At 51.6% G+C, this 17759-nt stretch overlaps 1 protein-coding gene across 2 annotated transcripts; it reads left to right on the plus strand.

Moving 5' to 3' along the window:
- Positions 1-782: 782 nt before the first annotated feature.
- MANBAL (mannosidase beta like) lies at positions 783-9013 on the plus strand. Of its 2 annotated transcripts, XM_068149849.1 has the most exons (4): positions 868-886; positions 3111-3158; positions 4879-5073; positions 8412-9013. In XM_068149849.1, the coding sequence occupies exons 3-4, from the start codon at positions 4924-4926 to the stop codon at positions 8517-8519; spliced, it is 258 nt and encodes an 85-aa protein (XP_068005950.1). In that variant the 5' UTR covers positions 868-886; positions 3111-3158; positions 4879-4923; the 3' UTR covers positions 8520-9013. The 2 variants fall into 2 exon arrangements, with proteins under 2 accessions (XP_068005948.1, XP_068005950.1); XM_068149847.1 differs by lacking the exon at positions 3111-3158 and having other exon boundaries at positions 783-886.
- Positions 9014-17759: the final 8746 nt, after the last annotated feature.

The following is a 17759-nucleotide window of genomic DNA, read 5'->3' on the forward strand; positions in this document are numbered from 1 at the left end:
GCTTGTCCCCCAGTTGTCTGTAAAGTCTTTACAGTCAAAAGGATGAAAGGTTTTTAATCCAATTGCTCCAAACCCTTGAAATTGTTTTCATTAATACCCATTTAATTCAAATCCTTGGTAACAGAAAATCCTTTTATTACAAATGCCATACCTTACTCCCTCAGCAGATAAGTAAATGATTAGGTTTTCCCCAAAGCATTTCGGGCTCTCCGATAACAAAGCTCTGCAGCAAGACTAACCTGGCCCCACTGATATTTTAGGGTGAGGAAAAGGGCAAAACAAATTAGATTCCTTAAATACCACAAACAGTGCACAAGACATTTTTTTTTCCTTTTGTAGGTCATCTTATCATCTCCATTTCAGAGCTGGACATGAAAATAAAACTATAAAAAATCCCTGGTTATGAGCAAAGCCAGAAGCAGACCTCTTAACTGCTGCATTTCAAGGGAGCAGATCAAAACCTCAGGGATGAACACAAACCCGGCAGGACTGACAGCCCATGCTGTTGACGGCGAGGATTAAAACGTCCGCTGTGTTCCAGGGGGTGTGCACATTAACCCCGGGGTTAAAAGCCCGAGGTGCTCCGCTGCCGGAGGGGCAGACTCGGTCCTGGCTGTTGGGGCCCTACCGGGGGCCTGCACCCCCAGGCGCCGGCAGCCAGGGTGGGGCCCTCCGCAGCGTGAAGCTGAGCGACCTCAGGAGCCGTTCAGGAGGCAGCAGAGAACAGAACCTCGCCACCCCCCCCCCCCCCCCCCCCGCAGACCTCCCGCTGCCCGCCCTTAGCAACGCGGGGCCCCGGCAGGCTGCTAGGGGCGGGCCGCGCCGCGCCGCGCTTCCTGCCCGCCCGAGATCGCTTCCGGAGCGGAGAGGCCTGGCCGGAGGGGCGGTGAGCGGCGCGGGGACCGCGGACGGGGCCAGGAGGGGCGCCCGGGGGATGTCGGGGCTGGGAAGGTCTCTGCTGGGTGGTGGGGAGCGGCGGCACCAGCATCGTCGCCGCGGTGCGGGGGAGCCTCGGTGTCGCCTCCCGCTGCTGCGGGCAGGGCTGACCCCGCTGCTTGCGGGAGCGAACGGCACCGAGCTGGCTCCTCGAGAAGCGGGGAGCCCCGGCTGGCCCCAGCGCTGAGGCTGGGCAGGTTCTGCTCCTCACAGCCCCCGGCGCGGCTGCCCGCTGCCGGGCCCCCGAGCCTCAGCCGGGCCGCCGGGCCCCCGAGCCTCAGCCGGGCCGCCGGGCCCCCGAGCCTCAGCCGGGCCCCCGAGCCTCAGCCGGGCCGCCGGGCCCCCGAGCCTCAGCCGGGCCGCCGGGCCCCCGAGCCTCAGCCGGGCCGCCGGGCCCCCGAGCCTCAGCCGGGCCGCCGGGCCCCCGAGCCTCAGCCGGGCCGCCGGGCCGCCGGGCCCCCGAGCCTCAGCCGGGCCGCCGGGCCCCCGAGCCTCAGCCGGGCCGCCGGGCCCCCGAGCCTCAGCCGGGCCCCCGAGCCTCAGCCGGGCCGCCGGGCCCCCGAGCCTCAGCCGGGCCGCCGGGCCCCCGAGCCTCAGCCGGGCCCCCGAGCCTCAGCCGGGCCGCCGGGCCCCCGAGCCTCAGCCGGGCCCCCGAGCCTCAGCCGGGCCGCCGGGCCCCCGAGCCTCAGCCGGGCTGCCGGGCCTCGCCGCCGGCCGTTTGCAGCGGTGCTGAGCACACGCAGAGCGCCCTGCAGACGGCCGGAATCGGCCGGGCTCCGTCCCGACAACAACTGAGTCATTTCACAAATCCACAGCTACATTTTCCTTTTGGTTTTTCCCTCATCCTTTGCCAGAGTTCTCATGTTCTGCACCGCTACTGATGCTCCTTTATTTCTGCCCCAAGAGGTGGAAATAAAAGGCCAGGAGGGAGCTGATATGTTATCTGAAGTGCTGTGGCTCTGTCCAATGGCCATTACTTCTGTAGTGCTAGGTCTTGAAGGTGCCAGGTGGGAAACACAGACAGCAAAGAGAAAGGTTTGAGCCCTGGCTCTATTGAGATGGCTCACGTACAGCTCTCATCCTGAAAGCATGCAGTGAGTTACCACAGGGCCTGATCCTGTGCCCACAGGGACAGCCACATCATCTTCCAGGGGTGTCACTGAGCCTCCAGCCCTCAGTGCTTCTGCTGGTTCTGTGGCACAGCTCTGGCTGGTAGCCAGCTTGCTGTGAAACCCTCATAGAGGCAAGACAGAGTATCTTTAAAGATAGTCCAAAGCAGTTCCTGTGGTGCAGTGCAACCGTTGCTGACCTATTTCTGCTGTGGTGTTCTAGTGAGAGGCTTGTGGCAAGAGGTGGTAGCTGCTGTTAGTCTTGCAAGCTGGAGGAGGGGAAGGTTCTTCTCAGGGGCTGGAATAGGAATAAAGATTTTTTTTAAGGCATTTCAGAACAATCACTTTTGGTCCAGCCATGTTAATAGGTGAGGCCATCTGAGGAAAGTGGTGGTTGATGACCTGTGGAGAAGAAGAGAGATGTTAGCCAAGAAAGAGGTGGGGAAATTCTCAGCTTCTGGGGAGCAGGCAGAAAGACTCCATTATCATCCAGGACCTGCTAGACTAGCTGCAGGGCAATGTGAAGGGGCAGCACTTGGTGAGAAAACTCAGTTTAAAGGTTTTGTGTTCAGCACAGAAAGCAACAGCAAGCCTGATGCCATGCTCTGCCTCCTGGTGTGCAGCTTCAGCCTGCACTTTGTGTAAGGTTTGGCCTCTGCCTGTGCAGGTTTGAGCATTGTGTTAAGCACAGGAGAGCTTCACAACAGGGAAGGGTTTTGCTACTATTTATACAGCTTCATTGAGAGCAGGAAAACTAATGGTCCAAATGTGGGCAGGCAGCTGTGGCTACTGTGCAAGCAAGGACCCTCTGCTAGGGTTAGTTGGGGCATGATGTCAGGTCTTCTCTTGAGTGTGTTTTGGGGAGTAGTGGCTGCTGCCAGCCTATGTGAGGGCTTTTGGTACTGATCATGTCACCTGGGATGTATAAGACAGTTACTGATACTCAAGGGATGTGAAATAGAAAAGGAGAAGGAGAGGAGGCCTGAGGAGTATGAGGACAGGGACTTTCTGTTTCCATTGTATCAGTTTCCTTTTCTGGTTTATTTTATGCATGTTGTGTTTCAGGTGTATGAATCAGGATCATTAGTAGGGGTTCATCCTGAGACCACTCAGGTGAGGACTGAAGCAGCATCCCTTCCTGCCCTGTTTGAAGAAGGGGATGGGCAAGAATAACCTCTTCAAAAGATACCCCAAGAAATAATCAGAGATAAAATGAAACTCAGGGGTGAAGCTTCCCATGATTCTGTTTCTTGCTTTGGACCTGCTGCCTTAGTGGATTTGTGGGTTTAAAAGTTAAAAGCAGTCAGGAACGAGCCACTTCTGTGTGTGCTTTGTTGGCACTGCTGTATGTCTGGTGCAGCCTTTGGTCTGTGTTGGGATGTGCTGAGCCCAGGTGGCCCAGGCTGTGTTCTGGCTCCTTGTGCAGAGCCTGTGCAGCCCTTCTGAAATTTAATCAGAATTTGAAACATTTTTCTTTCACTGAAGTACAGCCCTGGAAGAAGGAGCCATGAGAGGTCACCTGGTCTTACCTCCTTCTGCAAAGGCAGGGCTATATCTACTCACGCCCCATCCCAGGTGAACGCTGAGCTGATCTGCTCTTTTGAATCACCAGTAAAGGGATTGCACTGCCTGTATTCCAGTGGTTGGCAGCTCCTGCAGTTGGGATTTTCCTTTTCTGCCTTCTGAAATAGAAACTTAATATCCCTTACTTCAGCTGAGCTAAAAGAATTACTTCTTGTCATTTATACACCATTCCTCTTAGTATGACCCCGAATGACATCTCCCCCTTGCACAACAGCATTGAGTTCTTGACTGATTCTCACATTTATCAGCTAGAGCCTTACTCAGATCATACTCTTAAGTTTACCACTTTTCTGAACTAGGTCACATCTGTAGATGGCAGAAATCTCCTCCTAGTCTAAAACAAACACAGGGCCTGCAGATTGCTACCATTCAGTGAAACATGCTTGCAGGAGAGTCTCACAGACAAGCTTTAGTAACACAGAACTGCAGGCAGCAGTGAGTAGTGCTGATTCAATAAGTACAGCCCAGGATCATCCAGGTCAGGCAAGCCCAAGTCAGACAGTAATCACAGCCAGCACTGATGGCATCTCACACTAATTGAATTTCCCTTTTGGGACTTTCTGTGGCCTACTCCAGCAGCTGTGGCAGGAGAGTTCTCTGTTGTTGTAGAAAGCCATTAGTCATTCGGGGAATGAATTGACAGCTCCATTAGCAAAAGATAAAAGGAAGGAAGGAAGGAAGGAGGGGTGGTCTTGTGGCTCAGAAACTAGTGTGGGACCAGCTGATCAGGGCTTAGCTCTACCACAAACTACCTGCCTGACTGTCACAAGGTGTTTGGGGTTTAGTGTAAGCAGCCACTAAAGCCATGCTGAACTTTAGACACATAGCTCACTCCTATCTTTAGCAGGTGTGATTCATGTATGCAGTTGGTTCTGTGCACCATCTGAACCAGCAGGGCTGTGGTCACCTATACAGTGAGAAAATGAGTGACAGCCACCTTGCATGCCTGACTGGGAGAAGGATGTTCTTGCTTACTAAGCTTTTCCCTTACTATTTCATGAATATTTATGTTTTGTTTGTCTCTCCCCACCTGCACTTGGGCTAATGCCAGCACTGTTTCTGTAGGCAAGTGGTCCAAGACCAGCACCCAAGTGAATGTTGCTTTCATGTCCCTCTTTTGTAACTGGGCCTGTAGAGCAAGGGGGTCTTCAGAACAGCTGAAAGAGACGTTCTGTCACTTCTTTATAATGGAAAGTGATAAGCAGAAACCATGAGCCAAATGATTGCTCTTTCTTTCCCCCTCTTGTAGTAAGCATTCCTGAGAGCATCGGAGGAGAAGGCAGCTGTGCTCGCGATGGCTGCGGAGCTGGACTTCTCCCCACCCGAGATCCCCGAGCCCACATTCATGGAGAACGTGCTGCGCTACGGACTCTTCTTTGGAGCCATCTTCCAGCTGATCTGTGTGCTTGCCATCATCCTGCCTGTCTCCAAGTCCCAAAAGGCAGTAAGCAGACACTGATGAAGATGGGCAGAGCTGGGGAAAATAGGAGGGGAGGGGACTTTGGGTAGCTAATGGAGTCATGGTGGTCTGCCCCTGGGATTGATCGCAGCTTCATTGTTTGCTCTCTTGCCTTCCTTTGCGCTTTCCCACCTCCAGCTTATGTCTTGTAGTTTACTCCCAGATGAGAATGTCAGGAACAAAAAGCCTGAGCCAGGGACTCTCTGAGTATCTGACCTGCAGCACTGGCAAGGTGTGCTAAGTGTACGTGCTGTTCCTGACTGCACCGCAGAAGGCTTTCGTCCCAGCCTCGTGTTGTTATCTGCTGCTGATTTGCTTCATTAATTGCCAGGGAGGGCTTCCCCTTTGCAGGACCTGCCTTACAGGAAATTACTTGGGGCTCTAGTCTCTGTGTGATTTTTGTAAACAAGATACAGGTAAAGTTTCTGCTATACTCCAATGGGAGGAAGGCAGTTTTCAGTACTGACACCAAGAGGAAGGCCATTAGTACAGGAGAAGGTTAAAGTGAAAGGTTAAGGTGAGCTACAGGGCTCCCAGTTCCTCTCAGCTGGGCCATGGGGGGATGGCCTGCCCCTGCCTGGCTTTTCTGTTCAGAGAGCTCCACATGCTTGGTGTAATGCCTGTGGAGCTGGGGACACAGCACTGAAGTCAGCACTGTGACTTCAGTGATCAGGCTGCAGGTTCAATACAGATTGCCATTGAATCACAGACTGGTTTGGGATGAAAGGGACCTCTAAAGCTCATCTAATCCAGCCCCCACTGTGCTGAGCAGAGACATCTTCAACTAGAGCAGGTTGCTCAGAGCCCCAGCCAACCTGACCTGGAATGTTTCCAGGGATGGGACATCTACCACCTCTCTGTGTGTGGTGTGCTTTCAGTAACAACTCAGCAGAGGAAGTTTTGGGTTCAGGCTATCTTTATTACCAAGTTTGCTCCCTCTTGTGCAGGGGAAACATGGAAATTTGCAGCCTCTCTGGGGAATGCCTGAGAGTGAGGTACAATGCAAGGGGTACAGCTCATGACCAGTCTCCTTCAGCTCTGACTGCTGGTGTGATGGGAAGCTGTATTCACGTGCTGGGCTAGTGATGCTGCCCCAGCATGGGTGCCTGCTCCCTCCTGCTGGTCCTGCTGCAGGAGCTGCAACTCCCAGCAGGCAGATGAAGCAGGTGGCTGCTGTCACCATGCAGTAGCATTGCAAGTCCTGCACTGGTGCAACCATCAGCACCCATCTGTCAGAGTCTGTGGTTTCCCCTGATAAATTCTTGAGAAGCACTGATTAGCCTGATTCTTGAAGGCTGGAAGGAGTGAGAGCTTTAGTTTGAAGTGGGAAACTGAAGAGCAGGTCCCCAGTTACACCAATACATCTGAAGGAGCTGTTACTGTTTAAGTTTGCAGGCATGCTTTGATCTTAGAATCATAGAATCAGGAAGGTTGGAAAAGACCTCAAAGATCATCAAGTCCAACCTGTCACCCAAGACCTCATGACTCTTGGTCTGTTCTCCTCCTTATTTTCTCCACCTTTACTGCCCTCTTGATTTGCTGGCCACATGAGGAATTGACAAGACAGTAAACACCAATGGCTGCCCCTCCAGGTCTTGGGAATGATGCTTGAGGCTGCATAGGATATTGAGGCCCCTCAGTTTAGGAAGGAGGTTGACTTGCTGGAACGAGTCCAGAGAAGGGTAACGAAGTTGGTGAGGGGTTTGGAACACAGCCCTATGAGGAGAGGCTGAGGGAGCTCGGGTTGCTTAGCCTGGCGAAGAGGAGGCTCAGGGGTGACCTTATTGCTCTTTACAACTACCTGAAGGGAGGTTGTAGACAGGTGGGGGTTGGTCTCTTCTCCCAGGCAGCCAGTACCAGAACAAGAGGACACTGTCTCAGGCTGTGCCAGGGGAGGTTTAGGCTGGATGTTAGGAAGAAGTTCTACACAGAGAGAGTGATTGCCCATTGGAATGGGCTGCCTGGGGAGGTGGTGGAGTCACCATTACTGGAGGTGTTCAGGAGGAGACTTGATGGGGTGCTTGGTGCCATGGTTTAGTTGTTTAGGTGGGTTGGGTTGGTTGATGGGTTGGACGCGATGATCTTGAAGGTCTCTTCCGGTCTCGTCTATTCTATTCTATTCTATTCTATTCTATTCTATTCTATTCTATTCTATTCTATTCTATTCTATTCTATTCTATTCTATTCTATTCTCTGTCTTGGAAGCCTCAGCCTTTGAAATCTACCTTGGTTTGAACATTAGAAGGCAGCAGTGTTCACTTTAGAGCAGCAGCACACTGCATCCCCGAGTCATAACTGTGTGTTGCTCCATTTCTCCAGAGCCTGCCAGCTCCCCATGCGCCGATTACAGCCCTGGGAAAGGCAGCCAAGCCTCCTCGCTTGGAAAGCCACGCAGATGCGAGCTGTAATAGCCCAGGAACTGCAGAGCCGTTTGAACCCAGCTCCTTGATTAAAAGGATACTGTCAGCTGCTCGCCTCCCCCTCCATTATCTGGAGCACTGCCTTGGAAGCCTGAAACCAGCACGTCTTGCTCAGCCATTTTCTGTCTGTCCTTTTCCAGTTGGCACGCTCCAGCTGATGGAGCCCAAGATGCTAAAGCAATATTTATACTCAGATGCATTTAATGAAAGGAGGCAATCTGCGTGTGTGCTTCCTCCGAGGAGGCTGGCACCGTTCCCCTCTGTTCTCACAGGATAACTAGGCTGTATTTCCCAGGGCTGAAATGCTATCTGTCATCTCCCCTGAAGGAAAGAGGCAGCACATCTAAGCAGTCCTTGTTAGTCCAGGTGAAGAAAGCTTTGCCTGCCAGTCCCTCCCTGGATTTTGGGCTCGCTTTAGAGGCTCTGAGCGTTCCATTCTTGCTGCTGTTCAGGGGGGATATGTTTCTTTTGTCTTGCACATGACCATGATTAACATTTGGCAGCAGTACCTCTGGAGTGTTTCCATGCACACTGGTGATTGTGTGGTGTCTTTGCTGTTTCCTGATTTGAATAGTTTTCACTCAGTGTGGATTTGCTTCTTGCCTTTAAAGTTGGGTTTGTTTTTCTTCTCCAAGGCCTGTTTTAGGCACTGAAGCTTTTAACAGCTTCTCTGGTAACAAGCTGTTTCTGTGCATAAACTCACACTCCTCATAAAGCACATGCAAAAGGAGCAGAGATGGTGCTGCTGGAGTCTCATTAGATGGGGGACTCAGTTTGATGTAGATGTGTTCCAATAGAGACACCCAGCGCTTGCTTCCTTTGGCTTGTGCTCGGATTCCCAAAGTGAGCTGTCAGCAAATGGTAAAAGAAAAGTAACTGACTCTTTTTAATTGCTTCTTGTAGGACTCAGACAGTTTTGAGCCGAAGAATTCAGAGACAGTGAAGAAACCGAAGGCAACTGCTCCACAGACAAGCAAAAAGCCCAAGAAGGAGACCAAAAAGAAACGATAGAGACGTGAGCAATGCGCCTCAAAGACAAAATAACCACCTACAATCATGCTTCCTTGGAGATGACATCAAAGGCAACTGACTATCTAGATGGTTTTCTGGCATTGTCATGCTTTACCTTTCATGGACAAAGGACAAGGAACTTGTAAGAGTGGAAGGGGTGAGGTTCTGCCATAGGTTTCTTACAAGCAAAGAGGACTTTGCATGTCCAGGACATCCACTGACATCATTAATGTGTTGGTCACCTCTGAAGTGGCTTCCATCATCTCTGGTGGGTGTAGAGGGCTCTTGTCCTGGCTCCTCCACACTGGCTAGGATGTGTAGTGAAGTCCCAGGGGAAGGTGGAGCATGGGTTTGCTGCTTTGGATTCTGGTTTGTGTTGTATTTTTTGAAGGCAGAGGGATCAAATGGATCAAGGAGACCACACTACACAGCTTTGTATTCATCTCTGTTGTCATCTACTCTGAAATACATAGCTGCATTTTATGGCTTCATAACCATGTCTTTGTCATGTTCTTTAGTTCTGTAGGTAATAACTCAGCAGCTCCCAGACTGCTCTAGATGAAAGTTTCCATTTCCCCAGCATCACTACCTCTTCCTTATTCCCCACCCATGCACTTTCCCTTTCTGTTCCCATCCTTGAGAGCAGAATTGGAGCTGAGCTTGGGGGAGGACCACAAGAATCAGGGAGCAACTTGATTCTGGAAGGTGCAGACTTCATTGCCAGTGCTAATGGGGGTTCTTGGAAGCTTAGGAAGACCTTGTACTGCCTGTTGGATGAAAGCTACTCTGAGGCAGGAGTCTGAGAGAGCTGCACTGGTCATGTACCAGACAGCACTGCCTGTCCTGTCCATGCACCCCCCTGTCAGCCATCAAGCCCGGCCATGTGCTCTGTTCCAGCACAGCTGGGTGGCTGCATTTGCAAACTCCCTCCCAGCCTGACCTGCTGCAGTCTGCTGTGTCTCCTCTTCCTGGAGTTAAATATGATCCCAGCCTGAGGGATGTGGTGTTTTGAGATCCAAGGGGTGGCAGGCTGGCTGTGTAGCATGAATGTGTGGCAAGAGACAAAGACACTGGCTCTCCAAGCCCAGGGACAAGCTAGTATTAGATTTAAATATGGCTAGACAGGACTGGGAAGAGATAGGTGGTGACATAGCCACAGAGAGCTCGAGCTTCCTGATGCCAGCTCACATCTTGGTTTGTTTGATCAGGAGTGAGTCAGTGGGAGGAGAACCTGCTCTTGGAGGCGCACCCAGGGTTCAGAGCAGCTTTGAAGGATGGGGTTCTCCCTAGCAGGGCTGCAAGTCTCCCATCCTTTTTGCATGTATGGACTCCTGCCCTCAATTCACAAGTGCCTCCCAAGCCCAGATGCTGCAGATGTGTTGTGCTGTGTGTTCTCTGCCAGGAGGTGAGCAGCACATTGGTGAACCATTGGTACTGAGGACAGCCACATTATCTGCTTGCTCTGCCTTCTGGTGGCTGAGACAGATGGCTGCTGGTACTGGGTTTGATTCTAACCTCTCACTGCTTCCCTACTCCAGGCTGATTGCTTCTCTTAACCAGAATGATCACACCAAGTTGTGCAGCTTAAAACCCACCTCAAAGTTCTGCTTCCAATTCAGCATTTCCTTTTTCTCCTTTTTCACTGAGCTACACAAAGGCAGTGCAAGGAGGACAGAACAAAGCATGGGAGACACAAGCACTCTAAAGTTGCTTTGAGTTCTCAGTACAAAGAAACATTGGAAACATTTCCCACGTGAATAACAAAGAGCAACTCTGTGCTGTGTTTCCATGACAGAGCTGTGTCCCTGTTTGTGATCTGCAGGGGAAAGCCTCTGCCCTGGCTAGGTGCTGCAGATCACTGCTGCCATTTTAATGTGGGGATGGTGGTGGCTGTGTCTGACAACTCTGGCCTTCTGCAGGTTGCCTAAAGGGTGGGTTTAATGCTTTAATGGAATTGAGAGATTAGCACACAAATTACCCACAATACAGAAGCCTTTCTCCAGCCAGGAGCCAGCTGGTGATGAGCAGTGTGTGGCTGTTACCTGAAACAGCAAGCTGCTACATCAATGTCTGCATCTGGCTGTTTGCAGGCTGGCATTGCTAAGCAGGAATCATGGATATTGGGCTTTGGTTTTGTTGCAGGGAAGAGGGATTAAGATAAATTTTCCCAGGCTTTAGGCCTATTTGCTCTTGTTAGCTGAACTCACAGTATGGTCTTAGAGGCTGCCATTATCTCATGTATTTTAATTGCTTTTGAAATGTGTCATAAATACAATCAGGAACTCTTTGTTTGAAAAGAAATCTCTTTATAAAGTTGTGCTGCTTCTCTCTGTGTGAAAGCTGCCAGAGCTCTCAGGCTAGAGGAACACAGGGACATAAATAACCTATTCATAAAATTGATCCATTAAGGGAAAGCCTTTCAGATCCTTTAATCTGGGAGAAATTGGTTAGTTAATGCTGTCAGGCATGTGTGCATCTGTGTTTGACTTGGAAGCAGCAAACTCTCTCCCAGTGCAGCTTCACCTTCCTGGAAGGAGACTAAGTGGATGTGCTTGTCAGGAGAGGTTTTGGCTCCAAGGGCCCCCCCAGAGGTGGCAGTGATAAAGGCACCATTGGCTGTTAATACAGGCAGGGGATTAGGTGGCAATCCAACAGGCTGGTGACAGGGATTTTCAGCAGCCCCTTGGTGTGATTGCAGCTCAGGTTTACGTGGCTGGAGCGTGGAGCTGCCTGGTGGCTCCTCTCGGCTGCGGTGAGACTGGTGTGGTAGCAAAGCTCTGGCAAGCGTCTCTTGGTTGTCTCTCCAGAGAACCAAAACGAGGGAAGGACTGATGTGGTGACTCCTCTAATTCCCAAGCACTTCTCTCCAGGCTGTTTTGTAATTAACATCCCAAAGGGAGCTGGAGACCTTGTTGAGTCACTCTCATTGAAAGGGAGGTTTTCAGAGTTCTGCCTCTAGACGCCAGCCAGCAGCACCTTGGTGAACATCACCCTGCTCTGCTACCCAAAGCACAGCAACTGGGCTCAGAGCTGGGTTTCCTCTGCTAATATTTGCTATGGAGCTCCTTTCCCTCAAGTGGCCAAGTCTCAGCTCAGAAGAAACACAGCTGGGAGTTGAGGATTCCTCGCTTCATTTTTGATGGTGTTCAAGCAACTCTTCCTCTGTGGTTACACTCATGCCAACAGCTGTCCCACCACCATCCCCTTTGGGGCTGTCCCACCACCATCCCCTTTGGGGCTGTCCCATGCTCACAATGCATCCTTGTGCTCCTCCAGTGCAAGCAGCACAATCCCTTGAGACGGGCTAATAGGTAGCTCGTGACTGGAGTTCCAGTTCACATAGTTCAATTAAATCCCTGTTAATCTTGTTCAGACCTAATTTACTTTCATTCTGATACACATGTTTTTTCCCTGCTTCAGAGAGATCCTGGAGAGCTTCCCCACTGACAGGAAGGGAAGAGCCTGAGGCCATCTTTGAAGAGGATTGATGTTTGCAGAGCAGCCTCCTTGTCGAGTCCATAAGCTAAGATCATTTCCCAGCACATCATGAAGCTTGTGTAAATACTGCTTCAGTGCCTGGATTTCAGGGAGGGTCAAGGCTGGATGTGATGAGGCTTGAGGAGGAAATCAGGAAGCTGTAGGAGGAGAGGGCCTGCTTGGTGTCTCTTTCCCAGGGCACTGCCAAACTGTTCCCCTGGGTGCTGGACCTCTGTCTTGGGAGTCTCTCTTACACACTGAGACTTCCTTCAGGCAGAAGTTATTCACAGCCTGTGGCCTGCAGGCATCGAGATGATTGTATTGATTTACTTGTTTGTTTATTAATCTCATGAGGCATCAGAGACTGACTGCAGCAAGCAAATGGGATGATGAATGGAGAGTGCTGGAGTACAAAGCGTGGTGCTTGTTTGGTGAGGAGGTTGCTTGCCAGCTTGGGTACTGGGGAGGGATCTGACCCACCTCCTCTTCCTCATCCAGCCAGAAGGAATGATTTGGTTTGGGAGCATTCCCTTTCCCTCTTCAAGAGACACATGGGCTGTAATCAGTGATTGCTTTTCTTCTTAAATTAGCAGTTGCTGCAGGTCCAAGGTCCTGCTCTATTCCTCTGATAGTTTGTGGCTTTTGAGTGGTTTGTTTGGGAGGTGCTTTTTGGCTTTTGGTAGCCAGGCCAGTGTGCACTAGCTGGTCTAAGTGTCTCTTGCTTGGGGCTGGCAGCTGAGCATGATGAATTTGGTTTCCTGCCTCTCCCTTGAAATTCAGCTGATTTTCCCATTTCATGTTTGATTCTTCACAATTTGTGGGGGTTTTCTGTCACTGTAATTCACCCCCATGCCCTCCTTACTCTTTCCAACCTGTAGACTTCTGTCCTTGCAGCCAAACCTTACCTTCCAGTGACAGACAGTGGGTATCAGCTGCTCTTACAAGGACTGAAACACAGTAGTAACACATGGAGAAGCATCCAGGGTGGAGAATGGTATCCCCTTGCAATCAGCCCACCAGCATGTTTCTCTTCCCTGACAGTGCTTTCAAGCAGCAGATGTAAGTTCTGGAGAGGGAGAGATCTCTTCCTGGGCAGCCCCAGTATACCTGTGAAGCATATCAGCCTGTCCCTGAGCCACAAGGAGTTCAGACACAGACGTTATGCTTCCCATCTCTTGCGACGTGAGCGCTACGGTGCTGTGCGAGCTCCACGTCGCCCATTCCAATCCTCAGATTTGTCTTGTGCAATCCCCAACCCCTTGCAGTGCTCACTTCCTTCCTCCCAGCTCCCCTGGCTTCATTTAGTGCCTGCAGGCCCCAGTGTGGCAGTGCTGCTCCTCACATCCCGAGTTGCTGGAGGCATGAGCAGCTGCACATCGGGAAACTGCAGCCCTGCTGAGGACTGCAGCAACACAGAGCAAGTGGTTGGAGCAGAGGCTGACAGGTTACTCCATGGCTCCACTCCAGCCTTTTTGGCTGGTAGGTACAAGGTAAAGCTGCTTTGGATCACATCTTTGCTTTTAAGAACATCTGCTGCCTGGCTTGGGTTTCTTGTCACACTTGAGCTCAGCTCCTAAACAGGGATGCTGTGAGCAGGAGGGGTTGAAAGGCTCTCACTTCTTCCTGTCTCCAGTTCTAGGCATGGAGCTGTGTCCCTAGTGCCAAGCAGTCCTACTTACATACTAAGTGCAGTGTTTGTGAAACCTGCACACTAGGCCATCCCCTTGTTTCTTGCCAGAGGGCTGTCCAAGGCTCCGAGGTGCCGCCCTAGTTAGAGTCAAGTTCAGCCAGTCCCACTTTATGGCCTGGAGCCATCAAAGACATCAGTGCTGCCCTGAGACCTCTCCTGCTTTGCCCAAGCTGAGGCTACAGCCGAGGTGTCTCAAGCTCCAAGGCTGGTTCCTATTGCCTTCCCTTTGGCCACTGCTTCTGCAAAGGCCGTCCCAGACTCGCAGATTCACCTCGCTGAAAGCCAAAGCCTGGAGTAAGACAGGCACTAGTGAGCACTGACTCTCCCTCAGGCACAGGCTCTCCCTCAGGGAACCAGCTCCAGAAACCTGCTGCTGCAGTTTGTGCCTCCACTTCAGCAGCACAGGCAGGATCCAAGCTGGAGACATGCTGCTGGCATGGAGCTCATGGGGTCTGGTCCCTCTGACTCCCTGAGGGCAGCTCTTGCACATCAACACATGCTGGGTGGGCTCACACTGGAGTTGGAACAACTGGACCATGAGAAGAGGGTCCTCACGACTGTGGTTCCTACAGAGTATTTAGTGTCAGGCCTCTGTAGTGAAGGAAATCCCAGAAGGAGCAGTTCTTGAGCAAAGGGGAGGTGGTGTAACCATTCCTGCTCCCTACCTCCCCCCTTACTAAGCTCACTTTAAACTGAGCATAGATCATATCATATGGTTTAAATTTCTCAGATTCAGACTTTGGTCTCCTTAGCCCATCCCTCACTCGAAGGACCAAGAGTGGATGACTAAGGGGAAACACCCTTGTGCCTGCTCTGGCCCTGCCTGGTGCAGACTGCAGCCATTAGCAGGCCAGTGAGCAGCAGGGTACTGGCTAGTAGACTGTCTGAGCTCCTCTGTCACCACAGCCCTCTGGGCAGGATTACCTGAGTGTGGCCACCAGAGCTTTGTCCTGGCTAGCCATCCCTCCACTGCTCTGTTAGCCAGAACAAGGCTATGAATCCTGTCTGGACATGTTTCTGTAGGCTTTTCTCAACTGCTCTTTTCTACTGGTACAAATACTGGACAAGAAAACTGCTGGGAAACTCTTTGCCTGTGGCTTTTCAGATGAGCTGTGGCAAGAAGCAGTGTGTCAGATGATTTTTCCCAAATGAGCTACTCCAAGATAACTAACTAGGGTTGTACCAATGTGCTGTGTTTTACCAGTCAGAAACCCAATGGGGAACGTTGTGCCTCTGCTGAACATGCAGATAATTCCCCCCCACAGCTGCTGAACTTGGTGCCTCCCTATCAAATATTTGCACATCACTCAGACAGTGGTTTCCCCATGGTCCTTTTCCCCAGGGAGTTTTGCAGTGACACTTCCTGGCTGGGGCCTCCTCAGTGCTGGGATTAAGGGTTCCTTGTCAAGGGTGGATTGCCACCACGATGAGGGAGACAAGTCCTGAGCCCTCCTAGTGACTTCTGTTCAGCTGTCCCATCTTACCCTACAACCTGTGGGATGCTGGCATTTGCCACTCGGCTCCTGCAGCTCAGTGTGGGAGAGAATGGCCAGAATGAGCATTTCCACCATGAAATATTGCCAAATGGCTCGTGCTGCAGGAGCTCTTCTGGTCAATCCCCTTCAGTAAATCAGCTCGTAACTGCAGCTTCCCTGACGGGGCTGCTGCTGCTGATCGTTTGCCATCGCACACTTGCTGTGTGCAGGGTTGTGAAGCCCAACGATCGTAAGCTCTCAGGGGGAGAGCTGTGGCTGCTGCTGTGTCTGTCCAGCATCTCAACACACAACCACTGCACTATTAATAGTAAATAATTCGTGCAAACAAATCTGGGATTTGCAGGGAGCAAAATGCAGCTAGCCTGAGGAATGGAACCCATCAGACAGAACTCATTCATGCTTGCCAAGGGGATGCTTAAAAATAAATCTGGCTGCAGATGAATAGATGTGGTGTTGTAAACCCACATCTACGCTGAGGAGGTAAGGGCTGGGATCAATTACTGGGCTCCCAAAAGCACCCTCCTCTCAGGAAGGTTTCAGGAGCCCTGTGGAGCAGTTTGCTCTGCACCCTCAGAGGGCAGGAAGCCATGGACTGACCCGCTCATGAGATGAGAGCGCTCTGCCCGTAGTCTCCCAGCCCTTATTCTTTTCCCTGATGAAACTTGGGTAAAGGTCAGCAAGGGAGCACAGAAACACCTGAGCATGTCTTGATTTCTTGCTAGATTATCATTTCCAGACGTGCTGTAAAAACTGAGCCACCAGAAATATGCAGTGCTACTTCTTTTCAGTTTGGAAATAGCTGGGTTTCAGTTTCTGTAACCATCTTTGTCTGCCCAGAGTGGGGTTTATCAGTGCTAAAAGTGAAGGGAAAGAATCATCTCTAGAAAATAAGTTTCAGGGAAGAGACTGAAATCCCTAGTTGGATAAGAAACAAGAACTGTGGGAGAGAAACACTTGGAGCAGGGCAGGAGGGAAAGGAAAGGGGGGCTGGGGGTATCCGCTGAGGTGTGCTGGGTTGCTGAAGTGCAAACGGTCTGAAATCACATTCCCAACCAGAGCTGCATGTTTGATGTCAGAGTCCTGGGAGTGCACATTCCTGAATCCAAGCCCAGAAGATAAGAGCCTAGCTTCAGAGAGCATCTATTAGCCATTTGAAATTTGCCTATTGGCATCTTCGAAGAAGAAGAAGAGCTGATGTGGTAGACTTGGTCTGGCGTGTTAAGAGACACAGTGCCTTTGCTGTTGCCTTCCAGCCACAGCCCAGCAGCATCAGAGGTGGAAACGACGACTGTAGGGCAGCCCATGGAGAAGGAGCTGATTGCAAAAGAGAAAAACAAAATTCAAATATTTATAAGGCATAATTGCATCTTAGCTTTGGGTCTGGATCCAGTGGAGGCTGAGTCATCCCAACCAGCTTCCCCAGGGCTGGGGCAGAGCCCCTGCTCCCCTCCAGCAGTGGCTCCTCACACCAGCACTGAGGCCGCAGGAGCTCTTGGTATGGGGAGAGGAGAGCGTCTGCAGGCACAGTAGGGGAAGGCATGAGGGACCCCAGGCATCAGTGCACCCCTGACATCAGTGTAACCCCCTCTTTGCCCCAAAGTGTGACCTAAGTATTGAGGTGTGAACACACAGAGCAGAATCCTGTGGCTGCCCAATGCCATGCAGTTAATTCCTAATTCCTATGTTGGATGCTAGGTTGAGGGAATCTCTCCCCACACACCCCCACAGCAGCCAGATAGCCAAGGGGGGGGGGGGGGGGCTATAAATTAACACCCCCAGAAAGCCTCAGCACAAACTCAGCTGTGGTTTTATGCTTCAGCAGGGACCAAGGAGGGCTGTTGCCCCCAACCCAGCTGCTCACCAGCACCAGCTACCCCACGGGTGTGTAGGGAGCCCTACCACCCTCTCCTAGTGCTAGAAGAGAGACCGGAGTCTGGAGGGAAAGACAGGAGAAAAAGATAGGAGGGAAAGGCGGGAGGGGAAGTGTCAGGCCCTGCCCAGCTGCAGGGACCTTATCAGCGGGAAGCTCCTCCCAGGGAAGGGCCCCTCCGATGTGTTGGCCAGGGGTGATGGATCGGTGTGTGCGTGACTCCTCGTTCCTGGTGACTCATGGACTCGCTGGCCTTCGCTGCTGTCATGGGAAATAGTTTTTTAATAACTCAAAAGAACAAGGCAAGGGGGGGGGGGGGGTTGAGAAACAGAAAGGAAACCTCCACCACATGGTTCCCTGAAACTTGTGAACTTCCCAAATGGTTTGTGAAGTGTCAGGTCTTGCACCGAGCAATGGGGGTTTCAGAAATCCCCACCAAGTGGCTGCAAGGGTTGGGCAAAGTGGTGGCAGGGGGTGACAGAGGCCCACGAGTCACCAGCAGCCAAACACACCTCATAAACCAGTTAAATGCTTCACCCCATTTCTTCCTGCAGGATCAGGGACGGGGAACACCTTAGTAGATCACTAATAGGGGAACTGGAAGGGCTGCCAGTGCTGCAGAGCTCGTTGAGCAGACCCAGCGGGCTCAGGACAGACATCAGGGTGCCCAGCTAATCCCTGAGCCCATGCTGTACACCACGGCACAG

Source organism: Melanerpes formicivorus, unplaced genomic scaffold (assembly GCF_026170545.1).
Source record: "Melanerpes formicivorus ecotype bairdi unplaced genomic scaffold, bMelFor1.0.p_v2 SCAF_19, whole genome shotgun sequence".
Classification (NCBI taxonomy): Eukaryota; Metazoa; Chordata; class Aves; order Piciformes; family Picidae; genus Melanerpes; species Melanerpes formicivorus.

Excerpts from the sequence above, each read along its gene's own strand:
- MANBAL (XM_068149847.1), top strand. The coding sequence starts at position 4,924 with ATGGCTGCGGAGCTGGACTTCTCCCCACCCGAGATCCCCGAGCCCACA. Across the intron at positions 5,074-8,411 it reads TCTCCAAGTCCCAAAAGGCA|GACTCAGACAGTTTTGAGCC; the intron begins GTAAGCAGACAC and ends TGCTTCTTGTAG.